Raw genomic sequence first — 27764 nt, forward strand, 5'->3', positions numbered from 1 at the left:
TTGCCACATGCTCTGCTTAAAGATGACAGATGATGTTCCTGTGTGTGTTTGAGTGAATTATTGAAAGATGGATGGACGGAGAAGGGTTGTTAACAAACTTGTTTATTTAAAACCGTGTGAGGAAAGAATTTGTCTCAGTCTGTCATTTGTCACATTTATGGGGAATAACAACACAGCTGTATTCACTTCTGTCCTCCCCATCTGGGTTGATCTCATCTGAATTTGCCGCTTCGACTCACCAGTGTACAGCTTCACATTACATTTCTTTCATTTGGTTTCAACAAATTAGTTTCACAGATTTAACACTTTCAGAATATTTGGGGAAGTGGTAACGAAGGCCTTTAAGGGGCATGAGTGGCAAATTGTATCACATTTCCTCCCATTCAAAACAAAGAAATACCCCAATATCAGTCCATAGAGAAGGAGTTCAGTTATCTTTTAAATGGGAAACAAGATCTTTTAAAGGTCCCATGACATGGTGCTCTTTGGATGCTTTTATATAGACCTTAGTGGTCCCCTAATACTGTATCTGAAGTCTCTTTTATAAAGACCTTAGTGGTCCCCTAATACTGTATCTGAAGTCTCTTTTATGTAGACCCTAGTGGTCCCCTAAACTGTATCTGAAGTCTCTTTTATATAGACCCTAGTGGTCCCCTAAACTGTATCTGAAGTCTCTTTTATATAGACATTAGTGGTCCCCTAATACTGTATCTGAAGTCTCTTTTATATAGACCTTAGTGGTCCCCTAATACTGTATCTGAAGTCTCTTTCCCGAAATTCAGCCTTGGTGTAGAATTACAGCCACTAGAGACAGTCCCACAATGAGCTTTCCTTAGTATGAGCCATTTCTGTGTCTGTAGCTATTGAGGAGGAGAGAGGGTGGCAAGGTGGAGGGTGGGGGTGTGGCCTTGACCAACTGCCACTTTGCTCGTGTGAAAGCCATGATGTCTCTCTCTCATGGGTGGGCCAAATTCTCTGGGCGGGCAAAGCAGAGAAAGGGGAGGTAACCTTGCTCCTTATGACCTCATAAGCAGAAGATTCCAGATCGGCCCATCTGAGCTTTCATTTTCTCAAAGGCAGAGCAGGATACCCAGGGCTCGGTTTACACCTATTGCCATTTCTAGCCACTGGGGGACCATAGGCAGGCGGGGGGGAACGCACATTAATGTTAAAAAACCTCATAACGTGAAATTTTCTTGCCATGGGACCTTTTGAAGATTATTTTTTGGCAGCTTTGTTTTTATTTGACTGTGTCGAAGCAGGGGCTGGAAATGGAGGCAGAGAGAGGGGCATGACTGAACGCAATAAAAGTCCAAAAGGCTGGTATCAAACCCTGGACACTGCAGCAATATGACATGCACTCTAACCACTCAGCTTCCAAGGCACTCCTGGAAACAAGGTTTCTTTTTGAATGATCACGTTACAACAGATGTGCACACTTCAGGCTGACATAAGTACACAAGAGAAACCGAAAGAATCCCAAATAGTAAAAAAAACAAAACAGCCAAAATCAGTACTTACAAAGAAACTCCTTTGACAAAAAGATTTCGAACAGAAATTAGTGTCCTTTTAATAAGGCTTCATCACATTAACAAAAATCGTTGACCGTTACATTAACTGCGATTTATGTTATGATTTCAAATATGTCAAAACAGGAGAAAAGAAAGAAAGCAATAAATATTGAAAACACTGTAATAAGAAGTGTTTAATATGCAGTTATGTTGCAGCTAATGATGTGACAATTCACGGTTGCTGGTTGTCAGGCAGTCAGAAAAATAGTAAGCATCAGAGCAAGCGATGGAAAGATTTGACACGGTAAACAGAGCTCAAAGAAATGCTGTTGCATCCCAGCTCTCAACGCAGGCTGAGATGACGCTGTAGTCTAAAAAGGGTTGAACTGGTATTGATTGGTATGAACCACAGAAGATTCAAACCTGATCAGGAATGATTCATTAAGGAAGTGCTCAGTATGCAGATTACCAAAACTAATAATTTTAATACTGTTTCGTGGTTAGGTATCAAGCAGTATCAATATCTACGTATGTAATTCATTTTGTCTTTGTTGACAATCCATTCGTCCAACATCGTGGCATCTCCCTGAACCATCTGAAACCACAAACTTAAAACACATATATTGCATAGAAACGTCAGAGACTGTCCTATCCCGAAAAATGCCCAAATAAGTCGATTGTTCAAGCAGCAATTACGACCTATATTTATGTTTTATAATGGCGGCGCCCACTAGTGGCCGTAGTAGTTATGACGGAAGCAAAGCAGGAAGTAAGGTGACGAAGTATAAGAAATTGTATAATAATATATAAATAAAATAAGAGCAACAAGTGAGGATGTAGGTTGTGGTGGGTCAAACAAACACAGGACCGGGGTTTGAGTCCTGTTTGCAGCAAATTGAGTTTTTAACTTTACGGAACAAACAAGAGTTACGTCACATTCTGCATCACCTGCATAACCGGAAATGAAATAGTGTCTGATTGGAACCCAAACCACAATCTTTTTCTAAACTGAACTCATTAGTTTTGGTGCGTAAACATAACCAAGTAGTTTTTGTGCCTAAACCCAACCAAACTGCGACCGCTTTACAACATCGACATATTTAAGACCATAACGTTGCCTTATGGGGTACCGCTTGGGGCGCTCATTTATGAAACGCTCCTGTGGGTCGTATTAGGGGGTAGAAATAAATGATCGATGTTAAAACGTCATGCTTGTTAAAAGGCAAAGCAAGGTGATGCAGCCACTCTGTTACACTACTCTGTTATTGCTGCTATAGATTTTTATAGAAGAATCCCCCAACACCCCCCTATTTGCCCAACTGAAATTGTAGTGTCAGATATGCACACTGGGGTGAAGTCTAGTCAGTACACACTGCCCTATTCCAGTCTCATTTGCATTTGCGATTGAGAAGTTTTACATTTCTTGCCAATACATTTTGAGGATTACCTTGACTAACCCCCAAAGTACATGCAGCATGTTAAAGTTACACAGAACACTAGCAGACCTGTACGCGAGCACCTGCACATGGCCTTCATGCATATTCATAGACTTGCAGAAACAGATGTTTCAGGCTTTAAAAGGAAGAAAAGCAGGTATGCAGTTTCATCAGTGGCAAACTACTGCCTGGAAAGCTTTATTGTACAGCGGTCAGAGTATCCACTGATTAATTTGATACAAAACAGTGCCAGAAAATGGCCAGTACTCACCAGTACTGAGTACTGGCACTTCAGATTTTAATATATACTAATAATAATTTTTAATATATAATATATATATATATATATATATATAAATAATGATGCATTTAAATATATAATAATAATATTTAATATATAATAATAATAATTTTAATATATAATATATAATATATATATATATATATATATATATATAAATAATGATTTACTGGGTGAAACCAAGCAATTCTAAGTTAAAATTTGACATTCAGCAATGCCCAATGCAATGATCCTTTGTTTCAAAACCCCATTTTCAGGCACTGTGACGATTCGAGATTGGTAGTCGGTTCAGACTTTGCACTTCAATCATCAAATAGACGACTGTTTAGGGTCACCCCTACAAGATATACAGTGGGTACGGAAAGTATTCAGACCCCTTTTAAATTTTTCCCTCTTTGTTTCATTGCAGCCATTTGCTAAAATCAAAAAAGTTAATTTTATTTCTCATTAATGTACACTCAGCACCCCATCTTGACAGAAAAAAACAGAAATGTAGAATGTTTTGCAAATTTATTAAAAAATAAAATCTGAAATATCACATGGTCATAAGTATTCAGACCCTTTGCTGTGACACTCATATTTAACTCACATGCTGTCCATTTCTTCTGATCCTCCTTGAGATGGTTCTACTCCTTCATTGGAGTCCTGCTGTGTTTAATTAAACTGAGTGGACTTGATTAGGAAAGGCACACACCTGTCTATATAAGACCTTACAGCACAGTGCATGTCAGAGCAACTGCCCAAGGAGCTCAGAGACAGAATTGTGGCAAGGCACAGATCTGGCCAAGGTTACAAAAGAATTTCTGCAGCACTCAAGGTTCCTAAGAGCACAGTGGCCTCCATAATACTTAAATGGAAGAAGTTTGGGACAACCAGAACTCTTCCTAGACCTGGCCGTCCAGCCAAACTGAGCAATCGTGGGAGAAGAGCCTTGGTGAGAGAGGTAACGAAGAACCCAAAGATCACTGTGGCTGAGCTCCAGAGATGCAGTAGGGAGATGGGAGAAAGTTCCACAAAGTCAACTATCACTGCAGCCCTCCAGCAGTCGGGGCTTTATGGCAGAGTGGCCCGAAGGAAGCCTATCCTCAGTGCAAGACATATGAAAGCCCGCATAGAGTTTGCCAAAAAACACATGAAGGACTATGACTATGAGAAATAAGATTCTCTGGTCTGATGAGACCAAGATTGAACTTTTTGGCATTAATTCTAAGCGGTATGTGTGGAGAAAACCAGGCACTGCTCATCACCTGCCCAATACAATCCCAACAGTGAAACATGGTGGTGGCAGCATCATGCTATGGGGGTGTTTTTCAGCTGCAGGGACAGGACGACTGGTTGCAATTGAAGGAAAGATGAATGCGGCCAAGTACAGAGATATCCTGGAAGAAAACCTCATCCAGAGTGCTCAGGACCTCAGACTGGGCCAAAGGTTCACCTTCCAACAAGACAATGACCCTAAGCACACAGCTAAAATAACAAAGGAGTGGCTTCGGAACAACTCTGTGACCATTCTTGACTGGCCCAGCCAGAGCCCTGACCTAAACCCAATTGAGGATCTCTGGAGAGACCTGAAAGTGGCTGTCCACCAACGTTCACCATCCAACCTGACGGAACTGGAGAGGATCTGCAAGGAAGAATGGCAGAGGATCCCCAAATCCAGGTGTTAAAAATGTATTGCATCATTCCCAAGAAGACTCATGGCTGTACTAGCTCAAAAGGGTGCTTCTACTCAATACTGAGCAAAGGGTCTGAATACTTATGACCATGTGATATTTCAGTTTTTCTTTTTTAATAAATTTGCAAAAAATTCTACATTTCTGTTTTTTTTCTGTCAAGATGGGGTGCTGAGTGTACATTAATGAGAAATAAAATTAACTTTTTAGATTTTTGCAAATAGCTGCAATGAAACAAAGAGGGAAAAATTTAAAGGGGTCTGAATACTTTCCGTACCCACTGTACATATTAATATAAATTTATCCTACACACGTGATGATCATGTCATGCAACTGCTAAGTTAGGGTACTGGCACTTTGTTTGGTCCAATTCAGGCACTGATGCTAAAATCTAGTGTGCTGGGATTGAACGTTATCATCACGAAGTACTGTGTACTGCGAAAGGGAGGAGCCAGTAGACAATATTAAACCAGTATGTATTATAATCCTTAATTAAATGGAGCGAGCACAAGTAGATTTGTGTGTTGTCTTACTCGCTCCTGCCCTTTTCATGTCATAGATCAAACTCTCCTCATATTTAATACGCGTTATTAATGCGGTGGAAGGGCGAGGTGCTAACCTAGGTGGTCAATTAATGTCTCCGCTGGAAATAATGTGTAGTCCCCATTCTGCCCTCCATAAGGAATCAAATCAATGATATTCACAAATCACGGCTGTGGACAAGCTCGGCTGAAGAAGGCGGCGGGGTTGTATTTCTTTTTTTTATGTGAAGGTGATTCTGAAGTTGGCACAGATTGCATTTTTAATTTTCACTCCACCACTTAAGGAGAGCACTGTGACTATACCCCACACACACACACACACACACACACACACACACATGCATAGGCAAAATTAATTATGGAAAAACTATGTTTATGTACTATATTGATGTTTAGCTCACTGTGTGGGGTGTGCCATCTTTCTTTATGTGCATGAGAGTTCACTTTTTTGTCTTTTGCAGGAAACTTATTCAGTAGGACATATTTGTTCAACTTTTGAGTGAAATATAAGTCTCGTATACATTTCTTTTTAATATCTTCTAAGCATAAAAATACAGCTGTAGCCATCTTTGATGTGTACAGTTGGTATGGTTACATTCACAGTCAGGTTTAGCTTGAGAAGAGTAGCTAAAACGTCACATAACAATATTCCGTTAGGGAACATCTAGGGGAAGATGAATGTAGGCTACATCAATCCTGCGCTTCTTCCTACAGAGATCCTATAACATGAAACATAGTCAACTGAAAGTACCGATTACCTTACCTCCTCATCTACAGCTAAGTTAGCGTTAGCTTACCTTTTTATGAATGTTAGGATGCTGGCCTGCGTGGTCTTGTGCGTTGAGCCGTTAAACTTAGGGTGTTTTCACACCGACAGCCTTTAATTTGCCCCGCTGGTGCGGTTCATTTGGGCAGGGGAGAACGCGTCAATCGAACTCTGGTGCGCACCAAAAGCGGACCAAACGAGCGTACCGAGACCTGCTCGAAGAGGTGGTCTCGGTACGCTTTCAATCGAACTCTGGAGCGGTTCGTTTGTGGTGAGAACGTGATCCGTGCTCGAACCGCACCAACTAATACGTACTCCTCCAGTCTGACCTAATGGCTCCTGTAGTCAGGTGTGTTTAGCAATCTGCGATGCAGCAGAGCAGCGAACTGTAGCAGCTTTCAGGTTTTTCTATCACAGAAATAGACTGCGGTCAAGCTTGGCGTCCGTCACTCGTATCTCCGTGGTCAAACGGAGCAGAGCGAAGTCTCGGTGCCCAGAGCAGATGTAGTAACGTCTCCTGTGAAACAATGTCTGATCATTGTAATGAAATGAGCTGGTTTGACCACTAGACCAGTACTCAGTTTTCATAAATAGGGTAAACAGCAGGTTGAATCGCTATTGTTATAGCATTCTGTGAAAAACTGACTGTTTTTGATGGGTTTATTACAATTTCGTTATGTTATTGAATTTTAAGCTGCTGCTCACCAAACTAATTCATTTATTATTACCTTTTAAGATCTCCATGTCAGGATATGACGTCCTGCAAGGTTATGATCCTAAATAAAAGTATCGGGTAGCAGGAAATAGCTTTTGCACCAAATGTTTGGAGTAGTTGACACTGATTACAAGGATGAGAACACCATGTTGGAAGGATGACAGAGACATTATTGCGTCTTCCTCTCTCACATAATAACACATTTTGAAGTCTGTGTAATGCTGGGTTTGGGATTCTATAACGTCATATAAACCATGTGACCTTAAAATGTTATAACATGGTAGCGTGGCTTTGTAAACAATGATTTATACCTCACACTGCAACAACAGCAAGTACCTTTTCATAGCTGAGTGGAACTCAGTGGCACAGGAACAAGAGTAAAAGGTATTTGTTGTGAACAATGAGTACTCAAAGCTCTGCCATGCCCATCAATTTACTGCTTAAAATAGTTTGCTCTGCGTTGTAGCTATTTCAAGGCTAATCCAACACAGAACTCTGTCAGTGCTCTGCAAATCACCTTTTCTGTACTTTGTAGCTATAGCAACATCATATGTGCCCTTCAATCTATGTTTCACATGTAAAAAAAAACATTTGTTTTTATTTTTGAACTTTTAACCCTAATTATGATTTATTGACTTTCAGTAGAATCATATTGGGATAATATAAATATTATATATTCTGGTATCATTTGACAAAAGTATGTAATCTACAGTAATGCTTTTGCGCACAATTTTATGACAAACTACCCAAAGGAGTACATTTTATTGAAGTTTGGGTTTTACATTAACAAAGAGCTTGTGTGTTTTGTCTAACACTGGAACACAATTCAGTGCATTGAACAGCATTTTGAGTGTTTCATGATTTCTACTTAAATTTGCTGTATTTTCATATGCTTCCTGAAAATAGTGAAAACAAACCTACATCACAACATCTGTTGTGAACTGCTGGACTAATTGTCGGATCCAGTAACTCCCTTGACCTGGGCAACTGGTCCCAACAAATGGCAATGGCAAAGTTTTTTACTTTAACATTTTTTAACTTTTCCTTTGAATTATCTGGCCATCCTTCCCCTATCTATATAAACACAAGTTAAATGAAACCACATTAGCATAGGCAGACAGTAAGGTCATCCTGGATTAGTGACCAAGGACAAAACTCTGAAATAAAAAGCTCGAAGGACTCGTTTTAACTATTGTAAGAGGACCTAAGGAGGTTCCTTGGTGAACTCCTTTATAAAGACTTCAAAAACCTAATGGGTTGAAAAGTGATAATACAGTACTGCACCAGATTTGGGTAAACGCGCACATGCAGAAGTAGTTGTATAACACTAATTTTGTGTGTGTGTTGACCGTGTAATGCTATTCTGGCTACTCCTTTATCACAGTGCAACACTGCCTCTCACTACTGACCCTGGAGAGTAAGGGATGAACAGCAAAAGCTGTGGGGTGGACACACAGACAAATACATACTCTATACACACACACAAGGGAGCAAGGAAGCAATTAACTGCATGACTGCACGTACAGAAAAAAAAGATTTTCTGATGCCCGAGACACCATTTCATATCTTGACTTCCATCAACTCATTTTCCTCATCACCCCACACACACACACACACACACACACATTTGCTGCCTTTTAAGCTGTATCTCTATATCTCTCCCGTTCCATCATTTCCTTGTTCCATCTTCTAAAACTGTGATGACAAATGTCAGCACTGCTCAGTAATCCCAACAGTCAAACTCTAGACCTAAAGGCGGAGTGGATAAAGCAAGGCAGCAACTGCCGCGATGCACTACTTGGTAAAAACTAATTTACTCTCCAGCAAACACTTTCTCTCGTACAAAAACAAGCAAGGCAGGACTGCACCTCGAAAAACAGCAGCCCTTTAGAAAACTCCCTCATCTTTGTCATATCACAGAGATACACAGTGACTATTCATCAAGCTGTCAGCCCCTACTTTCTTTACTAAACAATATCAAAGCCTCAACAAAATGCTGCAATATCACACTGTGCTCATGGAATACTTAAAACCAACAGAAAGAGCTGGCACACTGTGTCCTTTAAATACAGAGAGATAACACTTGGGCTTAAGCAACAACAAAAAAATAAAGCCCTGTGAGACGTGTTGGAAGAAGGCGACATGCCCTAATAGGATTCCATGCCTATTGTTTGGATTATACTATCATGTCTCGGCAAGGATTGAATGGTTTAGGGGTTGTTACATGTTGTACATTTAAAATAAGGGGTTCTGTTGAGTGTTGGTTTTACAGCCTGCAACTTCACTGTTTTTGATTCAGTGTCACTGCTCTCACCAACCTTGTTTCCAGTTGCAGCAGACGGCTGCTTTTCGGCAAAGAGCTCTCATAAACCAACTGGCCAAGTGGCAGACCGACAAAGTCGTTGCAATGTTGTTTTTAATCACTCTCCGCCAAGAAACAATACAAATTCCAACGCACAATGGATTAGGCAAGGGTTTGCATTAGTTTGCTTAACAGACCAGACCTAGGTTACGTCCCATGACAATTATGAACAAGCCCTCAGCCTCACATGCAATTCCTACTTAACCATTCCTGCTGCATCGTTCCGGTCCATGGTTGTTTTGCCCCTGGAGGCGAAGCTTACTTCAGTGCTAACCCCCTTCACTTTATCCTGCATTTTGGAAGCATGACACAGGAACTTTACTTGGTCTTGAGGAGCTGCAGCGTTGTCAAATTATTTTGTATGATATTTCAGAGCTCCCCCTACATTTCTGAAAAAAAGAGGCTTTCATACAAATGATCACGCCGCTAATCACAAAGCACCATTACATGTTTTTCTCTACGATTGAAACCATGTAGAGAAAAAAACGTACTCCAGGGCTTACATGCTCAATACCTACTGCATATATAAGGAACAAAGACATAAAAAAAGAGAGACTGCCGACTTTGTGATTACCATAATCGTTGTAATGGAGGCCCGTAAAATAGAACTGTGCTTTGTAAAATTAGCATGGATGGAATATCATGATATAAGTCCCCATTCAGCTTCTTTCACTGCAGCAGGGAGTGCTTTCCACTGGTAACGTGTGTAAAAGCAGAGGTTAGGGGAATGTTAATGCTCTCTCCTGAGATGGAAAGAGAAGACAAGCAGCACAAGCTTTAAAGTGGACAAGTCAGACTCGCCATGGTTGGCTGCCCCCGATTCTAAATCTATGTGGAGATTTGAGGCGGTGAGACAAAGGGGGAAAGAGAAGGAGAGAGCCCCCGTGGGTCCATGGCTATCCAAACCTTAAGCCAGACTTCTAAGAGACAGCCAGAGAGACATATTTCATATTAGGTACAGCTAGACTAGTCTACAGAGGGAAAAGTCAGTGTAAGGAGGGGTAGGACATTGTGATATCGAAGGACAATATAAAGAAAACTGTAAGGGGATATTCTTGTGTCAGGAGTTTGACATGTGAACAGCAACACAGTCTCACAACTAACGCATCAAAAACCGACGCTTGGTCCAGGGGCTAAAGGGTGCCTTGTGCGTCGGTATCTGACGCCGAGAGCCACTGACGCCGAGAGCCACCGACGCCAAGCTCCCAGTATTTGACGAGGGAGTGAGAACGGCTTGTGAACAGGAACACAAGGTTAAAGATTTCAAGACTTGATCGACAGATGGAGCGGCACAGATATTACAGAGGTCAGGCCAGAGCACAGCATGAGGGAACAAGAATCTAGGGTGGGCGGGAGAGGGAGGAAGAAAGGAGGCTGAGCAGGGAAGATGACATTTTGAAAGGGAAGCTGGCGGTTATGAGAATACAAATTAAAAAACCACATACAGGAGAGAAATAGATTAGGAAGAATAAGTTGTGGGAAAGAGAGAGCCACAAAGGGTGACAAATCCAGGATTAGCTGGTCTTATTGCCAGATGCAGAGTGTGAGCCATTCTGTGCTAAACCACTGCATCGTGAGTGGAGAGGATAAGGAGGATGAGGAGGGGTTAAGAAGACTAGGGCTTGCAAATTACAATAGGCCTAAGATGGCTCAATGTGCATTTACCTAGGTTAGGTCATTTCAGTTGACTGTGTTAAAGCGTAACTCTCGCCAAAATGCAACCTAGGGTCTTTTTATGAATGTACCCGAGTCAAACTTTCGTTTAAAAGCATAATTAGGATGGAAGCGGCACTTTTAAGAATGACCGTATTTTTGTTTTCGGGCAAATGGCCTTTTGAATGGGAGTGCTAGGGGCACTACTATGATAGCATCAAAATCACTATTTTTAAAACACTAAGAAGGGTCAACACAACATGAAACTTTGCTCCAAGTCTCCCAGGGGCTCTACACCTTAACGAAAGCATTGAGAACATTGGTTGTGTACCCAGAGTTTACTAAAAAGAAAGGTTTTCAACAACTCACCGTAGCAGTTGGTTTTTCCGCTCACCGCCATCTTGCCAGTCAAAAAGTGTCGATCTCCGAATGCGAATGAACAGACTCCATAGGAGGAAATGTCATTCTTATACGAGGCTCCTTTTTAACTACAAGGTCAATATTGTTTTTCACTAACGACAAAACAACGAATTATCCGTGCATTTATATGGAGCTAAGCTTTAGGAGCTTTCCATCTTTACTCTCCTCCCTGTTACGTTGCATTCGGAGACTTTTTGACTGGCAAGGTGGTGGATAGCAACAACAGCTAAAGTTGTTCTTTTTAGTAAACTCTGTGAACACAACCAATGTTCTCAATGCTGGAGTTCATGTGTAGAGCCTTTGGTGATACTTGGAGCAAAGTTTCATGTTGTGTCGAGCCTTCTTAGTGTTTTAAAAATAGTGATTTTGATGCGATCGTAGTAGTGCCCCTAGCTCTCCTGTTCAAATGGCCTTTTAAATGGGAGTGTTAGGGGCACTACTATGAAAACGAAAATACGGTCAATCTTAAAAGTGGAGCTTCCGTCTTAAATATGCTTTTAAACAAAAGTTTGACTCGGGTACATTCACAAAAAGACCCTAGGTTGCATTTTGGCGAGAGTTAGGCTTTAACTGAAATTGATTTGTAGCCTATTGGATCAGCCTTTAAACAGTTTGTTGAATAAGTTTCGACTGTCAATCTGGACAGCAGCTCTCTTAACTTAAAAACGTGTTGCAGCAGCAAAGCATAGTAGGTGTCAACACAAAACAGGAAACTGCTTTAACACTCTTAGTTGGTGCACTGCTGTACACGGCCTTCCAGTTAATGATAAACCAGAAAACAAATATACATGCATCTGTGTCTTTCACGTGCTACCTTTCGTCTGACTGTGCTTTCTTGTTGACTTCTGGCTGTGTTGGCTTTCCAATCCAGAAAAAATGTCAATTTCCTCAAGACCAGGCTAACAGAGCAGGCTGCTCCTTCTGTTTGACAGGCCCTGAGGCATCCCCTGCTTTATATATACATATAAATGGGACCGTAATTTATAGAATGAACAACATGCTGTATTAAGGAAGGCTAGCGATTGAGACCATAATCTTGTTAGGGAAATGTTTACTCAGGTAATAAATCAATTGGGAAGTAAAGTCATTTTCTAATAGACTTGTATAGAGACAGACTTCTTTTTGAAGGTAGTGTAGTTGCCGCCTGCTGGAAATTAGATAGAATTGGCTTCACTTTTCAGGGCCGGAAGTTGCCACTTGGTTACACACTCCCATTGCAACGTCTGCACTTCTGAGTCCAGAGTTAAGGTTTTATCACTTGGTTTGGAATCGGCAAAGAACTGGTGGCACATGACGAGAAGGTCATATTATATTTTTATGCAGGCTGTTTCTCACGAATTCAATTCAATTTTATTTATAGTATCAAATCATAACAAGAGTTATCTCGAGACACTTTACAGAGAGTAGGTCTAAACCACACTAATTTAGGTTTAGACCACACTAATTTACGAACCATTCATACATATAGCTACGAAAAGTAATGCACTGTAAATTGTATGTATTCCATGTATTTGTTGCTGTATGCAGTATTGACTGCTGCTGTATAAGGTGCTCTGGACCACGTAGGGACCAGGTCGTGGTGGATCTCTGGGTCATAAAACACAGGGCTTTCATGCCGGGGAGCAGAATTCACTCCCCAGGGGATACAAAAGACTTTCACCCAGGACACGCGTGTTCCTTGGGAGTTTTTTAATCCAAACCACAATTTTTTTCCTAAACTTAACTAGTCGTTTTGATGCCTAAACTTAACTGTCGACGTCACATGATGCTCACGTTTTGTCGGCTAAACTCCACTACCACGGCCCCTCAAAGGACCATCATCACACCGTGCCCTGTAGCTGGCTACCAGGGACTTTTTGTCGGCTAAACCCGACTCCCAGCTGCTGCTGATACGAGCGACAGCTCCTGGAGCTCTGTAGCCGGCGTCACGTGACCAGCCGACGGTTGCCTAATTTCGTAGGATATCATACGAATTGATGTGCATATTATTTTCGTATGATATCATACGAACCCGTCCATGAGAACAGGTTGTTTTATTAACTATAGTGCAGCAATGAAGCAGTTAAGAGAACCAAGTTCCCAATCAAAATCAGCGGGGTGTATTATGCTGATTAAACTGTGATTTTATTTTCCTCTCGTCAGGGAAGTAGGTCCGTCATTTGTTTCTTTGACACAGGGGCAAAGTGGGTGTTCATGCTACAGTGCTCTATTTGAACCCAAGGCCAGCGAGAGGAAATTACTTTTATTTCCTTTTTATTTCTGAACTTTGGATTGCAGTTACGGCTATCGAGCACATCTGTCATTGTCAAATAAGTGCCTACAGTCGTCTCTGCATTCATCCGTCGAAGAACCACTCAGGGTTGTCTTTTAATTTGTGTTTACCCAAAGTCTTGTTTCCTTCCTAAAAACTTGAAGAGTCAGCATACTGAAATAATAAACTGTCATTAAGTCAGTGCTGATTAGACAGAGTGCTGTTGAGACATCCATGTGTGTTGCTCTGTTGTAAAAGATTTCTGATAGAGCTGGCTGGCAGGTTCACTGTCGACCTCCAAGTAGTGAAGTGGAAGCCCGGAAGGAAATTAACAGCAGCGGAAAACTAAATGCTGACAGTTTTTTGTCTTTTCTTTGATTATTTTTTTGGGCATTTTCAAGCCTTTATGTTTGGCAGGTGAAGAAATGAAAGGGGAGATAGAGGGGGGGGGGACGATACGCAGAAAAGGGCCGCAGGTCGGAGTCGAACGCTGGCCTGCTGCGTCGAGGAGTAAACCTCTACATATGGGCGCCCGCTCTACCAACTGAGCCATCCGGGCGCCCAATACTGACCATTTTGTTTGTGTCTGTAAAGTTTGTCTGAACTGCTACTTTTTTCCCCCCTTTAAACATCTACAGTACAGTCTCATATTCAGTGCACTGTTTCTTTCTGACACATAAAATATATCAGCTGGCTTAACTTCTTCCATTCCATGTCCCCTTCAGTTTTGTAACCATAATTATGACGAGACAGCACCGTTAAACGCTGACTGTGGCGATGGCAACATGCAATATTGTTGATGAAAAAGACAACACTCTAAAATATAGTTAAGCAGCAATACAGGAGGCCAAGCAATCAGCCCGTTCCAAACAGGACACTGCACTAATAGATGGAATAATACGATTATAGTAAAATATTTATATGCATGATGAGAGTTCTTTTTTGAGTGGGAGGACTTCTTGTGATGTGAGCTCTTGATTTCTCATATATATTCAAAGTCAGCGCGGGTCAGGCTGGCAGGTTGATTGACAGATAGCTTTGAGGTGTCCGACTCTTAAGGCTGCTAATGAATATTAATGGTCGTTTGTCAATAGCTCAGCATTGTGTGTATGCGTCACTGTGTTAATACTTAACGTGTGTGTGTGTGTGTGTTGGTCCTCCTTGCTAACTGTTGTTTGCACGTACATTTGTGTGTGTGTGTGTGGCAATATGTGGGTGTCTGCACACTTTTACGTTTTGAGCGTAACCGACGTTCTTTGGTTCAGATATGAGGGCGTATTCCCGCCACCTTTCCACCACTGCTAGGGGCGCTACTTTATGATACGCTCCCGCGGGTCGTATGAGAGGGTTCGGAACAAACAACGCACGTCCTCCTATGGTAGGAATGATAGAGCGTATGCCTGTGGGGCCCTACAAGGTGACCTATTGTGCTCATGTTCGGGTTCATACTTGTGTGAACATTAAAGCATGTTTACATGCTTTAATGTTCAAAAAGACACTATATTCTCATTCTGCCCATGGCTGCTGCACTTGTATGAGATGCTCGGTCTGAAATGCTCTATTGTTAGCAGGCAAAATTGCCCGTGTAGGTGTTATGTTATATTATTTTACTGGGATATGAATACTGATGCATTAACACAAGGCAGTATTTTAATGCTGTAGCTGGTTGAGGTGGGCTGTTTGGTGTCGGGTGGTTTCATCCATAACGCTGCATTGTATTTATAAGATTATCATATATTTTATAAGTAGGCCTACTGTAAAATAGTAAACAAGTGAGTTTAGCTGTTAAATGTAGTAAAGTATTTGCCTCTGAAATGTAGTAAAGTGGAACTATAAATTTGCATGAAATGGGGATAATTAAGTCACTTGCAGTATTACCTCAAAATGTACTTAAAGCTGCAGTGGGTAGAAAGCAACAACGAAAACGGCAGAGTAGAAAGTACTCTCCCCTCTTTGTCACATATGCATGCACAAAACCAGCCAATAGGAGCGCTCTCTCTCTCTGAAATGGCCTGTGATTGGCCAAAGTCTCCCGTCACAGGCTAGATTTCCTAAAGCCTCAAAACAGAGCCAAGCAGATGTGCAAGTTTAGTTTTTTTCTCTTGAATTGCAAGTAATGAAAGATTATTATGAAATTGTTGCCCAACAACGCTAAAACTAAATTGCCTGCCACAGCTTTAAGTACTTTAGTATATTTACTTAGCTACATGCCCTCAGAAAGGCATACATTGAGGCAACAACACAACAAGCTACAATCCTCAATGAATCCCGATAACACGGCTCTTTTTATTCGAATGAGCTGGCTTGCTCTGACCCACATCGGTGTAATCTAAGCTGGATGTGGTTCCAGGTGGCTGTAGGCAGGACCGCAGTCATCCTTGAGCACACACTGAATCTGTTTTGTTGTCTGACCACAGAGTTTAAATGATGTTCTTCCAAAAATGACACGTGCACACGTGCTTTGTGGTGTAACAGATGATACATGGAGAGAATAAAGAAAGACAGTAAACTTTTTTTCATTTGGAACCACTTTTATGTTTTTGAACTTGTTTTGCTCTTTCTCAGACTTCCTTTCTACTGGTCTCTGCTTTCATTACTTGTGGTTATTGAGCAGCTCTGGCAGACCTCATCATAATATAAGAGGATGGAAGGGAGAGAGGGTGGAACGAGGGAGAGTAAAAAAATAAAATGAAAAAAAAACCAGAGAGAGTAAGCGACGAGGTCGAGGGGACAATGAGAAAAAGAGCGGGGATAGGAGAAAAGATGAGATGGAATTGAAGCCTGGAGTTATTGAAAAATCGTTACCAGAGCGGCCATGCAGATTGGTGCTTATAAGAGAGGGCAAGAGAGAGAAAAAGGGTGTGTGTGTGTGTGTGTGTGTGTGTGTGTGTGTGTGTGTGTGTGTGTGTGTGTGTGTTGCAGTTAGAGGTTTGTGTCTTCACAGCGAGGCAGCTTTTTCAACGTAAAAGTTTGGGTTTTAAATTTTGGTTTAAGTCTAATCTTGATTAGAATTAGTATTTGGTTCATGACTTTAGGAAATGAATGCAATCTTTAAGAACTAAAGTTCAAGTTGTGTGAGCTGTTTTTTTTTTTTTAAAAACCTCGAGAACCAACACCTGCAGCACTTACAAAGTCTGCTCCACCCTGTACTCCCTCCCAAAAATCACGTTCTGCTTTAACAGGGGGTAGCAATTGGATTTGCAGCTGCAGTATCTGCATAGACAATGTTGTGGTCAAGAATCAAACATTACTGAGGGTTTTTGGCAAGACTTGTAGTACCATTTTCAGAAGCATCGGACAAAGGAGGTGGGACCTGGGCCCTTGTTCATACAACTTCTCAGAATCAGTCCCAGTGTTTGCGCTGAAAGTTAATCTATGACTAAAAACACTCCCACTAGAGTTAGACTTAAGAGTTATTTGTACCTCTTACACTGCCATTAGATTTAGGGCCCTATTTTAACGATCTGAAACGCAAGTATGAAACGCCAAACGCAAGTAGCTTTGTGGGCGGATCTCTGGCGCTGTTGCTATTATACCGGCGGGATAAATGACTCTTGCGCCCGACGCAAATATTAAATGGGTTGGTCTGAAGTAGCTAGGTGTGGTTTGGGCGTAACGGGAAAATAACCAATCAGAGCGTCATCTCACATTCCCTTTAAGAGCAGGCGCGCTTGTACCATGGCGGATTGCTATTATGACGGCGGATTTGCCTGGCGCACGCCAGCGGGAGCTGTCCAGGATGTGACAAAGTAACAAATGCCCATCTTGGCCAGGTGGCGATGTTGCTGCGGCCTCTCGGGCGCATCTCCTCAAGTCTGGAGAGGATTGCTGCAGCCATGGAGCGTGGGCCTCCAAACGCACCACCTGCACCTGTTGTGCCCCTTCCTCCTCCCCCCACTCCATCTCCGTCCACCCGCTCCACCAGCGATGCGCGCATTACTCCCGATTCACCAGATTCCGCCGGAGTGTCCAATCCCACCGTAGTTCAACATCACGTCTCCTTAAGTCCTCTAATATTTCCTTATTTATGTCATCAACACATCCATGATTCATGGAAATGTGTAAAACACAACAAGCCACAAAGAATGCTGCGACTTTTTGTAAAGTGCCTCCTGATCTATCAAACCACCTGAAGCGCATTTTCAGTAATATTTTCCTTTGTAATTATGTATGGTTTTCAAAAATGGGAACTGCTGTAGATGAGAGAAGTGTATGCGCGCTGTGCACACGCTACATTATGGCCAAGCATTCGTACCTAAAATACTGACTTTAGACTAGCGCCACTGACTTTAGACCAGGTTTTTCCTGGTCAGTGGCGGAATTGTTTTCTGAAACTGCAAAATAGCACCACGTAGCGTTTGCGCCTGAACACGCCTCCTCTTTTCGCTGAACCGCCCCCGGGAGCGCAAATACATTCTCTAATTTACCGACATGCGTCTGTGGAGGGAAAAGTCCGCTGTGCGTCGGGTGCAAAATAGGAATAATACATGCGTCGGAAGCTGATTATAGAGAGCGCCGAATTCACGCCATTCTACTTCCGGTCCATGGGGCCTATCTTTCGAAAAAAAAAAAATAATAATAATAATATGAATGGGAGTCAATGGGGAAAGACAAATAATTTTTTTATCCTGTTTGAATTGAGCCATGGATTTCCACACATGATGTTCATCGGTTTAATAGATAATTTTGCAAGTCAAGAAAGTGTACGACTGTGAAATTACGTAATTAGAAATAGTGAAATTACTTAGCCAAGCTAGCTAGCTAGCGAGCAAGTTGAGCATCAAGCTAGGTGATGTAAATTGCGTGAGACGAGAGATGAAGTCCACTGAGCGGTTTCACACAACATTAAGTGGTCATATGGCAAAGCTACGGCTAGCTGAGACTTTCTTCGGTTGAAATATGATCTTTTAAATTGACGAACATCATATTTGTAATCCATGTTTCAAACGGGATCAAAAAAATTATTTGCCTCTCCCCGTTCACTACCTATTAAATGTTGTGTGCAACGTTTTTATTTATTTATTTATTTAAAAATTTTGACTAAAGGACTTTTCACAAGAGGAGCGACAGGAGTCGTGTGGATCTGCGGGGTCTCACTGCGCTCCTCATGTGAAGGGCAACGCTCCGCGATTAAACGCCAGGCAATCAATGTGTGGTAACCATAGAGATTCTGTGCACTGCTGTATCCCTGCCGGTACAACTGAATGAGATTATCCGACGGCGGTATCAGATATCCCTAATCACAGGTCGACTTCTAACAAACGGTGGTAATCCTAGTCTTTCCTAACCACGGACTGTTATCGTTGATAGCTAAAGTTAGCTAAAGTTAGCTTAAATTAGCGTAGTCATAATTACTGACGTTACCCGGTAAATCCAGTCTTGTGCCGATGCTCTGACAAGCAGAAGCCCCGCTGTCTAAGTCCCGATAACTGTCTTTTAATTAACTGTTTTTATATTTTCGGGAACTCACAAACGAGTCTCTCGTTGATTGATTTGCACGGCGCTTTCGTTCGCGTCGGGAGAAGTTCAACACAATTCAACTCTTGCGGCGGGCGTGTGACGAGCACGAACGCGATTTCACGGGATGGCGCCCGCTTGTCGCGTCTCCTGTCAAACTCCTCCCTACCTGCCCGCTCGCCTCTCATTGAAAATTACTTTCGTGGCGCGACAATCGCTTCCTGTGTGAAAAGCCCTTTAGACATTCACTCACAACATAATAAGACTAAAGGAGCTGGAAAAAGATGGTGTAAAAGGTGGTAATGGCTCGTCCTATTGACAGGGTCAAGTCCAACTTCATACAGGTTGCCTAATATGTGTACTGTAGATAACTGTAGATAATATGACGAGGATTTATCTGAAACAGAGATTGCAATCTGCCTATTTCTAACTCAGGATGCCTACAAGAATATCACTACATGTACAAAACCGTTATTTCCTATAATTCTTTGATTTCTTCATAAAACCTGCTTCACATATCTACTTCTGCTCATCACAGAAGGCTGATAGATTTCACATCAAAGCTGAAACATTCTGCCGGATGGTGTTGTGGACTCACAGTTATGTAACATCCAGCCTACACAATGTGCTGCTAACATCTTTACTCCGGTGTAAAGTAAAACATTAGTAACACCGTGTGTCACTCTAACACTCCAGCTGCTTCCATCAGACATTAACACAGACATTTCGGTCGTGGCGCTTACATAAAAAAAGAACCCAATAAACGGCTTATTGGCAACAAACTTACAGTGACTCTACATAACCCTTACTGGTTACTTCTAATGGTTGAAAGCCTTGAAACATCTGCTCCTAGGCTAATGAATTAGAGTGGTGGTGGAGCCAAAGTGCAGCATCAAATGGATTTGGACTGGCTGTACCGGTAAACATACACCATGGCTATGTGCTGGCTGGCAGGATGGATGGAGTATTTTTTTCCTGGGTGGAAGCCCACTCTAGTGCAATGTTGGTAGAAGATAGCCACGCTCTGGTATTCTGACGTACAGTACATTATACCTCTTTTGTTTAGCACTAAGGTGTTTGTGGAACCTTTTCTTGGCCTGTGCTCAGTTCAGACACTCCTTTCGGACACGTCTCCCCTCTTTGGGAGTCAGTCAGGCATGGGGTGTCGTGTGGGCCAGTTTGTGGCGTACTGTGAGGTCAGCAAGGCTAAGACCAAGTGGCCTCAACCTCCTGACCCTATTGGTGAATGGTATAAGATGGTGACACGGGAATCAATTGTCGCTCCCATCCCGAGCCCACGAAAATACTCCCGTCACATCCCGATCACGGGACTGGCCCCCCCAAAAAATCCTGTCCTGCAAAGAAAGAAAGACTCCTGAATCCCGTCACGCTCCCATTTCGTTCCCTATGTTGTCTAAAGTTATAGACTCTGTGTGTGTGTGTGTGTGTGTGTGTGTGTGTGTCAGCATGAGCGAGAGCAGCTCCTCCGCTCTGCTGATCTTGTTGTGTGAATGCAGCGCTGCGTTTGTCTCTCACTGCTGGGGGGGGGTTAGGTAGTGACAATTTTTCGAGACTCTCGCGGGTCCCGGTATTCCTATTCCATGTAAACCTATTCTGGTACAACCTCAAAATACAATTATGAACCTGAAAATGAGCATAATATGTGAGCTTTAAAGTCCAGTGTTTTGTCACGTCATAATCCCTACGGCTGCTAGAGGGCTTTGTCACTTGAATGTAAACAGATGCCATTTTGGGGCATTTGCTGAAACAATTTGTCATTCTTCTTGTTGAGCCGAGTTCAACTTTCTCGCTGGACGACCCATAACGCCGTTGCACTCAGCCTCATTAAATGCATGAAGAGGCTGTGCTTTTTCATGCAGCCCTCTTGTCTGTCTAAAAGCGGCATACGGCTTATGGAAAAAGATTCCTCCCAAAGCTTCTGTGGGCATAAACTGTTCTGCACTGCAAAACCTCGCTGTTTATTTCCAGCCTTTGAGTAGTTTCTCTTTCCAGGTTTATTCTGCAGTAAATATATCGCAAATGAGGCTTTGGAAATGTGAAGTGTTTCCTGTTTGTAAGGTAAAGTAACTATAACTCTCAATAGCCCATGCAATATGGATGAAATGCATTAAGAATGAGGGAAAGTATGTTGTCGGAGTGTGGGCCAATGGCTCAAGGCTTTAAACTCCACCAACACAGCCTCTGGATCTACAGTTTTAACTGCAAAGCAGAGGACTGGATGTAAACCGAAAGGAGCTTTTGGTGCAGGTGATGCGGCATCAAGCCGGGTGACCAAACAAATTAGGCTTTGTTCGCTCTTGTGATTAGCTTATTTCCAAATGCACACTGTGCTAAGCCACTTTCCTGCGGGGTAGCTCCAGTCTGTGATTTGTAACTCAGATTTACACTCCAGTCCACTTCTACCTAGCCGGCAGATATTCATTTCAGTTTAATGGAATGTCATTTTGTGCGTTACGTGTGTGTATGTTCAGGGTTTTTCCCGGCTCAGAATGGGCCTTTGGGGGGCACTACGCTCAGGAGGAAGCATTACCGGTCTGCGTACAGTAAAAGGCAATGAGTCTGTGTTACCTTATTTGACAAAAATCTATGACTGTACCTGTTATTTCTTAATAATTTAATAAACATTTAATAAAAAACAAAAATGTATATTTTGCTTGAGTTAATAAACCCCAGTTAACGAAGCTTATGTGCGTAACGTTTTGTTACATTCAAGCCGTTGCCACATGACTTGCTACAAAGTTAATCAAGACCATCAGCTCCACACAACTCTCTCTGGATTTCTCAGCATGGCTATGTTCAGAAGATTGTGGCGTCCGGTGACTTTCCCGCAGAAAAGAAAGATAATGACCTCTTCTGAAGAGTCCATCATGTTTCTTTAATCCTCCGTGCCCTCCTTGGCTACTAGCAACTGTGTGCATGTGCGATCACGGAAGGCTTGTATCATGTGGACGCGCCGACAGTTCTGTTGTTATTATTTACAATTCCTCATGGGGGAGACAGAAACTACGCACTATAGCTATAATATTTAAATAAATAACCGTGAGAGTCCGGTACAGCCAGACTCTCCTATTCATGTTTTTGTTGTTGCTTGTTCAACAGTTGTTTGATAAATTAGTCTTAAACACATTGAGAAAGGATTTGAATTGCTATTTTAATTCTCAATTCTTACCATTTTGGTGCTGGTGAAAATGTCTCTATGCAAGAAAAACCCTGATGTTGACATGATTTTTTTTAACACTGACTGTTACTGTATATTCAGCCGCTTTATATCATTATTGGGGAGGTCTACTCGTTGTCTGACCTGCCAACCTGCCCACTGTGGTTGGTTGTGTTTGAGAGTTGTGTTGAAAAGGATCACCTGCGAGTGAAAAGCAATCATAACTTCAATTTATCTGCCGGTTGATGCTGGGGCCACCAGGTCAGACGTTTGCCGACTCCTTTGCTGTTTGTCTTGGAAGCCAAAATGTCTGGCATTTTGATGCAGTTGTATTGACCAACCATCACTTTTGGTGCGAGTGAACTACAAACTGCTATTCCTGTCACATTCATCTTTCCCGTTGTACCAGGTTCTTTCCAATATCAGCAGTAGAGATGTCAGCCTTCTCTCCAACATAATGGATCTAGATGGCACTCGCTTGTGCTGCTCAAATCGGCAAAAAAAAAAAAAATCCATTTACAAAACGATTACGAACGAAACGAAAACAATGTCTCTTTCCAGAAATCCTGACCCGGTTACTTAAGATAATCTACAGAGCTGGATGTGAGCAGTTTCATGGAGGAACTATTTTCTTTCTACCGAACTAAACCCGCCAACCGTATCACTGCGCAGAAGGAATCATGCTCATGGACGATAGCCTGGTGAGACCGTCCTGATCTCGCGAGCACCAGTTTTCCACTCGCAGATCAGTCCGGCATCTTGAGATAGAGAAAATTTGGAGCCGTTCGCCAAACGACCGACCAATCAGCGTTGGTTTTGAGGCGGGTTTAGGTGGTGATAGACAGATGGTTTATCCAATCAGCTAACCAGTATTTTCAGCCAGCGGTAGCCGTAATTCTGTTAGCTGCTCGCTAATGCTTTTTTCTCTTGGATCCTTCTTTAGGAATATGGTCCGGGAACCTGAAAGGGTGCCTTTTATTTGTAAATTCTCGTTACACAAACGGCAAATATCCTTTACCGACATGTTGCTTGCTTGCTGAGCTAACGAGCTATGCTTTGCCTGCAGCAGCAGGGGCTTGTGGTTGTATTTTCAAACGCTTCGTTGATCTGATTGGTTGATTTGGCTCATCTATCACCAACATAGGTGATAGACAGATGGTTCATCCAATCTGCTAACCAGTATTTTCGCCCCTTCCCAAAGGTTGTCCAACGGAAAGTTCCCAGATGGGTTTCATTGCTCTGGTGTTCTTGATTCTATATAGCTAGAAAAAAAGGCACCCTCTGAACTGATACAATGGCGAGTATCACTCTTACTAGAACCTGAAACTGCTGATGCAGTAGAAGAGCTCTCCGAGGTCTTCATATTTTGCCCCACAGAGTCCTCAAAGCATGCGATTGAATTGCAAATTCCGTGGTCTCATCATCTATGCACCGTTAGCATCTTTGTGCTAAAATGTTCCCATCCTGTTCTCCTTTTATCCCAAAAGACTGTCAGGATGGAGCAAACGTATCATGTGTCCAGGGATTATCATCATCAAGGCGCAGACACAGCAAATGGCATCCCAGCAAGCATTTGATGGACATTAATGTGCGTTGGATTTCAGACATTTCACAACAGGATAACAAGACGATGTTTAAAATGCAAAGGAAAACTAGTTTTGCGCTTGCACCAGCTGTAAACTTGAAGGCTATCTCTGTGAAACACATTACACAGGGTTGCTAATATTCTCACTGGGTCCTGACCAAGGCTGTGTGCTCATCTTTCTTGTTTGCCAGTTGTAACACATCCCATGTAATGATAGATGGCCAAGTTAGATCTGCTCTCCATCTAGGAGAATGGTTGAAAATGATGCAGGAGCTGCTGACATTTTTTAAAAGATTCCTACAACCAATTATATGTGTGTGTGTGTGTTTGTGGGGTAAATGATGCAACTCCTTGAAATCTTCATTTCAATCTCTGCATCATAACAAAAGGTGTGTGGGTGTGTACATTTGCAACCCGTTCTCATTCCCAACTCATACAATACAGACCCTTGGTCAGTGGCTCTCAGCGCCGGATAGCGACGCAAAAATCTCCCTTTTCCGTTTGGAGGTTGGGGGGGGGGGATGGATGGGGCGAACAACACAAGACATTCACCCAGAGGACCGAGGTCCGTGTCCCTTTCTCGTCCCGCGTGCCACCGAAACGTACATTTTGTAACCCCACCCACCATATTTCACTAACCCTAACTGTCCCGTTCTTGTGCCGCATGTCAGTTAAACGTACGTCACGACCCAGAGCCAGAAAAAAGTGACACAAAGAGTCCAGACCAAGTGGTCTAAAAATGATGCCAAAGGGCTAGACGCTACAGGGGACTTTTTGCGTCAGTAAGAAATGCCAAAGGCACCTGACCAAGCCTCGCTTTTTGACGCGCTGGGTGTGAGAACGTGTTGACATTTGCATAGAACCATAGATAGTACAGTGTGCTGACAACATCACAGCATAAAAGAGAGCCTCGCAGTAGAGGTCGACAACTGTGGTCACAATTAGCCAACCATCATGCAGCTATACGTCACTGGAATTGCTTTCCAAACTCTGTTTCCTTTTAGAAAAGAGTATCGGCAGCCCTTGAAATCCTCATTTACTCTGGCCTCTGTAATGTTTTCATTAATGTTTTGATCACTTGTATCAAGTGTTAGTCACTTTCTTACTTCTTTGTTCCTACTGCCTTGCTTTCAATGTCTGCAGATTTGCAATTATCATATTTGTTTTTTTTGTCTTTCAGAATAAAGTAATGAGCATTGATGCTATGAAGGTGAAACTGCAGGTAAGAACAACAATGTATCTCTATCTTTTAGTCTCTTTCATTTTGTCTGTAAGTGAGGATATATGTGTTCTATTTAATAACCAATCACAAGCAACTGGCGTACACACAACCCATACATCTTCGTTGCCTGCTGTGGGAGGGCGAAGACGCCCAAACGATGACTTAATGAGGCCTTAGTTAATCTCTATCAGTCAATTAGCCTGCTGCTCTGCCTGACTGCAGACACTAGAGGGAATAACGGACTTTCTATCAGGTGATCAAGCCTGAAAGTTATCAGCGAGAGGCAGACCGAGATGCCGATGAAGCCTCGTTCAAAAACTGCATTAGATACTGTCTGATGAGTTTTTCGCCTCAATTACACAACACTCTCACGCTCTCTCTCTCTTTCTCTCCCTCCAACTCTCTCATCTTTAATGGATCTGTGTTCATCCATCAATCTATCTGTCAAATGTGATATTTCAGGTGATTTCCCATGAATGAGCTTAATGAAAGTTGCAGGCATATGTGCACTTTTTAACTTCTTAAAACCTGCCAAACAAAATGGTTAAATTAAAGCAATACAGTGCGATACGTGATAATGTTTTGATGTCTTCGACACGGTGCTCCTATTTTGACCATCCTTAGAATAATTATGCATTTTGAATTTATTGCATGTGCTCTGTAAACAAAAAAATAATTACATTACATCAAGGTGGGTGCGTGACCTACGTAAAGGTGGAGGAGTGCTGGTAGAAAGCATTTGAATAAATCTTTTCATTTATTTTTTATTTATATTTATATTAGATTTAATCAGATGATGACAGCGTGCCTACATTGGGTGGGGTCAGGGTAGTAAGGAGCCCTTGAGGTGACATGGATGGATTTTTTTAATAGTTCAGTTTACATGCTCATTTAACTGCGCTCAAATGAGCCATTGTTTAGATATTGATGAACAACAAAGAAAGATTAACATTACAGCAATCATAAATCAGACATGTGCAACATTTTCATCAATGTTTTTACAATGCATTTAAAGGTAACTTTCCCTATACATTTCTGAAAAAGTAAAGTGAAGTAAAATTGCTTCAAATCCTTAATTGAACCTCATAAACTCTTTTTGGATGGACAAATGTGTCACTCAATGTGACACATGCCAGTAAAATACCATTAGCAGAGGATGGTTTCGATCCATCGACCTCTGGGTTATGGGCCCAGCACGCTTCCGCTGCGCCACTCTGCTGGAAAGTCACCCCAGATAGGACTTGAACCCACAATCCCCGGCAACACTGTGGGAGGCAAAATGACATGAGGTAAAGGCCAATCAGATTTCACTTTAAAGATTCTTGTTCGGAATCACGATCAGGACCCTGACAGGGAAGTGGATGCTAATTTGTATTAGAATATGGACAGTAAACTCCAGGAACATGATTTACCACAATAGTGCAGGCGTTCTCACTTTGTAACGCTACTAGGGAGCTGCATTATACCCTCTTTTAGGATTACAAATGTGTCACTCAGGGGCCGTTAAAAGCCTGTTAGGAGAGGATGGTTTCGATCCGTCAACCTCTGGGTTATGGGCCCAGCACGCTTCCGCTGCGCCACTCTGCTGAAAGTCACCCCAGGTGGGACTCAAATCCACAATCCCTGGTTTAGGAGGCCAGTGCCGAGGAGGTCTTGCGTAAATCGCGGGATCACATATCACACAAAAATCCATCTTGACAGGCTTCAATCAGCATCCAGTCAGGACCCTGACAAGGTAGTGGATGCTAATTTGTCTTATAATATGGACAGTAAACCCCAGGAACATGATTGTACTACTCTTGTTGGATTACCCTTCAGAAGGACTACAAATGTGTCACTTAGGGGGCCATCAAAAGTTAGCAGAGGATGGTTTCGATCCATCGACCTCTGGGTTATGGGCCCAGCACACTTCCGCTGCGCCACTCTGCTGAAAGTCACCCCAGATGGGATTCGAACCCACAATCCCTGGCTTAGGAGGCCAGTGCCTTATCCATTAGGCCACTGGGGCTAATGGATGACATGAGGTAAAGGCCAGTCAGATTTGACTTTAAAGATTCTTGTTCGGAATCAGGATCAGGACCCTGACAGGGGTGTGGATGCTAATTTATCTTAGAAAATGGACAGTAAACCCCAGCAACATGATTTACCACAATAACATCACTTTCTGCTCGCGCTCAGTGTTGGGAAGGATACTTTCAAAACGTATTCCGTTACAGAATACATGCCCACAAATGTGATTTGTAACGTATTCCGTTACGTTACTCAATCTGAATAACGTTTTCTGAATACGTTGATTACTTATACACAGAACTGTCAAGTAACAAAGTACAAATACTTTGTTACCTTACTTGAGTAGAAATTTTGGGTATCTACACTTTACTGGAGTAATTATTTATCAGCATACTTTTTACTTCTACTCCTTACATTTTCACGCAATTATCTGTACTTTCTGCTCCTTACATTTTAAAAATAGCCTCTTTACTCCTATTTCAGTTCGGCTTGTTTTCATTCTGGCTTGTCATCATTCAAAAAAACACACACAAAAAAACCTATCCAGATAAATCGCGCCATCCGGAGAGAGTGAATTTGATTGCGGTTGGATGAGAAGTATAAATATAGCTATTCCGACACCCTATTGGTTTGTACACGATCCATCGCACCTGCACAGACCCGGTGCTAATATGGCACCGGT

At 42.2% G+C, this 27764-nt stretch overlaps 1 protein-coding gene and 2 non-coding genes across 4 annotated transcripts in view; 1 reads left to right on the plus strand and 2 right to left on the minus strand.

Annotated features, from left to right (window-relative positions):
* Positions 1-27764, plus strand: part of LOC120551057 (ras-related protein Rab-26) — a 118587-nt gene that overhangs the window by 22370 nt on the left and 68453 nt on the right. For both annotated transcript variants that reach the window (XM_039788197.1, XM_039788198.1), the window contains exon 3: positions 25031-25072. In XM_039788197.1, the coding sequence (XP_039644131.1) occupies positions 25031-25072 (42 nt within the window). The remainder of the gene's footprint in view (positions 1-25030; positions 25073-27764) is intronic.
* Positions 26220-26291, minus strand: trnam-cau. The gene has a single exon. It is a non-coding gene; the product is annotated as a tRNA-Met (tRNA).
* trnar-ccu lies at positions 27008-27080 on the minus strand. Its single transcript has one exon. It is a non-coding gene; the product is annotated as a tRNA-Arg (tRNA).

Source organism: Perca fluviatilis, chromosome 21 (assembly GCF_010015445.1).
Source record: "Perca fluviatilis chromosome 21, GENO_Pfluv_1.0, whole genome shotgun sequence".
Classification (NCBI taxonomy): Eukaryota; Metazoa; Chordata; class Actinopteri; order Perciformes; family Percidae; genus Perca; species Perca fluviatilis.